The sequence below is a fragment of the Dipodomys merriami genome, unplaced genomic scaffold (genome assembly GCF_024711535.1).
Source record: "Dipodomys merriami isolate MVZ:Mamm:240054 unplaced genomic scaffold, mDipMer1.0.p SCAF_1, whole genome shotgun sequence".
Lineage (NCBI taxonomy): Eukaryota > Metazoa > Chordata > Mammalia > Rodentia > Heteromyidae > Dipodomys > Dipodomys merriami.
The window spans coordinates 25,317,244-25,322,997 of NW_027202270.1; the positions used below are offsets into that span (position 1 = coordinate 25,317,244).

The 5,754-nt window shown below is 42.4% G+C and overlaps 1 protein-coding gene across 10 annotated transcripts in view; it reads right to left on the minus strand.

Annotated features, from left to right (window-relative positions):
* Positions 1 to 5,477, minus strand: part of Pikfyve (phosphoinositide kinase, FYVE-type zinc finger containing) — an 83,443-nt gene extending 77,966 nt beyond the window's left edge. For 7 of the 10 annotated variants that reach the window (XM_070018382.1, XM_070018390.1, XM_070018375.1 and 4 more), the window contains exons 1-2: positions 5,237 to 5,312; positions 1,968 to 2,148 (exon numbers count right to left, since the gene is read on the minus strand). In XM_070018382.1, coding sequence (XP_069874483.1) covers positions 1,968 to 2,139 — 172 coding nt within the window. In that variant the 5' untranslated portion in view covers positions 2,140 to 2,148; positions 5,237 to 5,312. Of the gene's footprint in view, positions 1 to 1,967; positions 2,149 to 4,084; positions 4,188 to 5,231; positions 5,313 to 5,449 lie in introns of those variants that run through there. The other 3 variants (XM_070018363.1, XM_070018369.1, XM_070018364.1) reach the window with 3 other exon arrangements.
* Between the last annotated feature and the right edge of the window lie 277 nt (positions 5,478 to 5,754).

Sequence of the window (5,754 nt, forward strand, 5' to 3'; positions counted from 1 at the left end):
GTGAGCCCACCTTAATTCATCAATTTGCTACAGGCAGTTCTGACCAGCACAGTCAAACAAATTAATAAATTGAATTTTTAATGTAAATTTCCATGCCTATATTATGTGGGTGAGTTGATTCAGAGAAGTTCAGCCAGTCCTGTGTTTAAATTGTTTGTGATCTGCTGAGTATTTTCTAGCCCTTAATTTTGTAAAACTGTATCTCCCAAAAAGCAATGGTGTCCCCCAAAAGCAAGATAAAAGTGAATATACCCAATTAAGTAACAAGGCAGCAAGTCTATCTAGAAAAATAAATCAAGCCCCCACCATACAGAACTGTACTCTATGCATTCTGAGCTTTTGAAATCTTTCCTTAATGGTAGTAGACTCTTAAGACTCTTAGACACCATAATCTGAAAACACCAGGGGTCTACTCTAAGTTTTAAAAACAAACTGAAACAATGGCAAACAATTACTAATAAGTAACTACACAATTTGTGTTTTGGGTTAAATTTGAACATATAAAGGAGAAAAAACATCAGCTCCACACAAAGCCTGGGTTTTGTCATTTGGACTTTTGTGGGGGACAAGGGGGGGTGCGTGCGCTTGCAGGTGTTCACACACATGTAGCACCAATCATGGGGTGGAAATCACAGCCTGGGTGTGGTCCTTGAGCTTTTTGCTCAAGGCTAGTACACTACACTTTGAGGCCTAGCTCTACTTCTAGCTTTGTGCTGATTAACTGGAGATAAGGGTCTCATGAACTTTCCTGCCCAGACTGGTTTTGAATCACGATGCACAGATCTCAGCCTCCTGAGTAGCTACAATTAGAAGTGTGAACCACCAATGCTCAGCAAGCCTGGGGTATTTTTTAAATCTGCTTATGTGAAAGATCCCTTACACTATTCACACTGCCCCCAAATAACAAGGACTTTCTAAGCATTTCCTAATTATTGCTTAAGAAAGCTTTTTTTTTTTTTTTTTTTTGGTGCCAGGATTAGGGTTTGAATTCAAGATACTGGGCTTGCTACGACCTATTTAGGAAGCAGAAATAGGAAAGGTTGCAGTTTGTGGCCAGCCCAAGCAAAAAAGTTATCCAAACCTCCATCTCAATAGAAGAGCAAAGTAGGCATGGAGGAAATCGCTTCTCTTCCTAGCTACATGGGAGGGATTGAGTAGGAAGATCACAGTGCAGGCTGACCCAAACAAAAAAATGTGAGACCGTACTTGAAAAATAACAAAATCAAAAGGGCTGGTGAAATGGTTCAAGTAGTAAAGCATCCATCTAGAAAGTGTGAGTCCTGGAGTTCAAACCCTACTACTGCCAATATAATACATCTTTTCATCTAATAGTATCACACTTTAATCTGACAAAGATTAGTACTGGCTTTTTGGTAGTTCATTGGAAATAGAGTCTCTCAAGACATTCCTGCTGGCTTCTCAGATCTCAGCCTTCTGAGTAGCTTAGATACCTATAAACCAAGCTACTCAGAACTACCTCTAGCTAACAAAAACGTATTTTTTTAAGGAAAATTCATTAGTATTGTTTCATTTGGTATCACGTATACATGAATGGATGTAAGTCACAAGAGACCTACTAAAATTTTCCCATTTTCAAAAAGTGTAAACCTTTACTTTCATGTATTGTTCCTTTTAATTTTGTTCTTTTGAATAAAATCTTTTACCCTTTAACATTCAAAAAAACTAAGTCCATTATGTGAATTTAAAGTTGAAGCACATAATGAAAAACAAAAAAAAAACCTACTTTCTCTTTAAAAAGGAACCTCCTTTTAATATTTTAGCTTCAATTCACACAAATAATGAGATTATAGTAAAAAAAAAATCTAGCTTTTCCTTCTTATACAGAAAGACCTGGCAACTTATTGTTAATATTTCACTTTCTTGCAAAGACACAGCAGGAAAGTTAAATCAGGAAATCCCAAGGAATAAAAACTGTAAGTTTTCTGATCTTTAAGAATTAGTCTTACCTTTGTTAAATCGAAAAAGATTTACAAAAGAACTATATGCTGACTTAAAAGGTGGTTCATCCTGATCAGGAGTCAAAGGTTTAAAGTGTGTGAGACGAGAGGGACTAGTAGGAGACCGAGGCAAATCATTAGCAGAGTCCAGGGCTGGGGAAGAATTATCATCTGTGGCCATTTCATGAGTCTGGAAAAAAAAAAAGAAACAAAACATCTAACTTCCTCAGAAACCAAAAAGGATTCCAAACAACAAGCCACTACATGGAAGATCTGTGTAGAAATTCTTATCTAAAAAAAACAGAATAAATAATATGGTAAGGCCATATCCAAATGAGGGCTACCTCAAAAGGAAGAGTGTCTCAACACCTAACTATGGTTTTGTAGCCAACTTTAATTACTAGTCAATTATTTAACATCTTAAGCTAATTTTAAAAAAAATCACAGGTAAGGCATAAATGTGAATTAGACATACATTTTAAAAAGCATAACTTTTTAAAGTTACAGGAAAAAACTGGTTTTATACAAGCATATAAATTCTTCAGCCTTGTTCAACTCTTCCCTTTTATACATCTAAAAGAAGAGTCACCTTTTTTAGCAGTTAGATTTGAATTCAGGGACTCACATGAACCATAATACCTTTCTCTCTTTTGGTTGTTATCTTTCAAGGTAGGGACCCCAGTTTTTGCCTGGACTGTCTTCAAACTAGTCTTCCATATCTCCCTTCCCAAGAAGCTAAGATGACAGGAGTGAGCAACTGGGCCAAGCTCTTTAATGACATTTCTCTCTTACTTCAACAAATAGCTCAAGGCATTCCTGTAACTAGTATTCAACTCAATAAACTGTCCTGTATTATCTTTTTTCTCCTGGGCACATGATCTTGGGCTTTTCTCCCCTTTAAATCTAACTTCAAAAACTAAATTAAAATAAAGATCTTCAAAGATTTTGTTTCCCTAAATAACTAAAAAAAATTTAGTTGGAAACGGTAAATTATCCTATCAGAAAATCACTAAGGTTTATTTCTTGACCCACAGATTTATACTTTAAGAAGAATTAATTGTAACTCCAGTTAAGATGGAGGTTGCATTTTGTAATCTAATCTGCCCTTTACAGAGAAGATATCAGACTCATAAAATGTTTTCTCCCTCAAAATCCTTTATACAGCTTATTTTATTTTTGCAATAATCCTGGAAAGTGCATACAGAAAGTCTTGTAACTTTATTTTACCTCTGAAGAAATCAAGGTGCACAGAACCCTTCTTGGGAAGGAGTGGGGAGACAGAGATGGCTAGAACTAGACCCCAAATCATGCCACAAAGTTCTTTAGACTGAGATTGGTTTTGTAGCTCTTCGCAGACTTTCAATTCTAGGCTATCTACATTCTTTAAAACATAAGACTTTCTAGATTGATACTTTAATTAACAAATTGGAGCAGAAGTGAGAACACTGACTTGAATAGGATTTTGGCCATAAAAATGTATTGAAAGGGATGAAGAAAAAAGAGGAAAAGAAGAAGAGGAAGGAAGAGGGATGGAGAAACAGGAGGAAGGAAAGAAGAAGGGAGAGAAGGAAGAAAGGTTTCTAGTATCATCTTCTACAGGAGAAAGTAGTCACCAATCCTTGTAAAGTGCCATGAAATCTACATCCCAGCATGAAGGGATGTAGGAAACCAGATGGTGATTGAGAAAGTATAACTCAAAAGGGGCTTTTTGTTTTGTTTTTGCTTAAAGAGCACTGGAGAGAAAGGAGAATATCCTGGCAATAACAAACCCAAGCCTGGGAACACAGCCTACATTCTTCTTCCACAAAAGTAACATAAGAAATAGACTTAGCATCTGCCTAAAATGTCTCTGAATTACTTGTAAAGGACATTTTGACACAAAACTTGATCAGGCTTTGAAGATATGAAATTACCATGAAAATGATCTCTAGTACTACCAAAAACATGAAAACACATAGTAAATATAGTCGCTGAAACATAAATGCAAGCATATAGTTAACCTCTTAATTATCATGACAACAGTATTCTAAATAAATTACACTGAAACTCCCATTTTTTGACATCTTAAGTACTTACTATATGAACTAAAACTGTTTACTAACAGGTAATTACAAGTATTAACCTACCTAGCCAATTCTTGATTCCTGACCAATTTTCTTGATGTATCACACCTCTTTTCAAGGCTAGTATGGTATACACAGACTTACTACACTATCTTGGTAAGGCCAAAGACTAAACAGACATCAAGCACAGAAAATAAGTTGATTCTTTACCAGCCAATATCAAGGGTTAGGTCAACATCCAAACATCGGCCTAGTAATTTTTAGGACATTTTTCTAAGGTATATAATCATCTGAATATTTAGTAACGCTAGTCTCCATCAAGGAAGCGTTGGTGCTGTGGTTCAATTATAACCATCATAACATCTCAAGGAAAAAAAACAGAAACGTGATTTCTGTAACTCTTCCCAGAAAGTAAAATTCGCCCCCCCCCCCCACACACACACACAGGAAAATAGTCTCGGCTCTCAGAAGGGCCAATCTACCTACAAGAAAAAGAAAACAAAAACAAAAACTAACAATGTCTCTGACCCAAAGTGGAACTCAGGGAGTGCCCACAAACAAGCTTCGGATAAACCCAAAGAAGAGTTGGATGTGCCAGGTGAGACTCCCTCTACCACCAATATCGTAGCAATTGTACACCACGGGATGCACTGGGGATTAAACACCCTGGATGACCACGCTGCGCACACCACGCACCCAGGGATGAACGCGGTGTGCACACAATGTCAACACCGAGCCTATCTTTGAGTTTAAGACCCTGTACACCCCTCTCTACCCCCCCCAAAAAAGACGCCCAATTCCCGGTGCACCCCCACGTTCCCCTCTCCTCTTTGCGAGGAACACGATTAACAAAGGGGTAACGCGTAAGCCACTGGAGCATCAAACACAAATACAAGGAAACGGGTTCACCACGACCGGGGCCAGCTCTGAAGAGGGAAACTGGTGAACTTCGGTTCACCTCCGACCCCGCCCCGGCTCGTCCGCCCCGGAGAGGACGCACCCACCCTCCCGGTAAGTTCGGGCACCGGGGACCGGGCTTCCAGGGGACCTCTTCCAGGAGCGCCCCACCCGGCCCCATCCACCAGATCGGGCGCAGCCCGGGAACCAGCGGCGGCAGCTCGCCGCAGACCCGGCCTCCCTGGCCCGGAGACCCGGCCTCGGCCGCAGCGGCCTCGGGCCCCGGCCGGTGGAACCCCGGCTCCCGCCTCACCTCACCTCTCCTCCCGCTCCAGCCCGGGCTCTGCGAAGCTGGCCTTCCTCCCACTACCAGCTCCAGGCCCGCTCCCTGATCCCCGCGCCTCCCTCCCGGCGTCGCCGGCCTCCCTCCCGCAGCCAACCGCTTCCCCCCCAACTCCGGTGCACGGAGCCCGCCCCGGAGCGCAGCGAAAGCAAACCCCGGCGGTTGCGCCTGGAAGCGAAGCTGCTTACGGGGTAGCTGCGGCTTCTCGCTAGCCACCCCCGCCGGCCCGCCCGCGAGGCTCCGCCCCCTCGCTCCTCCTTCCCACCAATCCCCAACCATTCCCCGAGTGGGCTCCGCCCCCTCCTCCTTCAGCCGCGCGACGTTCCGATCAGATGCTCAGGTCGAAGGAATCGAGCCCAGAGAGGATCGTCCTCGACTGCTCGGGTGGAACGCGGCCGTCTCCGCCTTCCCCGAGGACGCTGCGGCCACAGTGCGCGTGAGCGTCACGCGTGCGGGTCACCGGATGGGTGCGTGGTCCCCGGGACAGCAGACG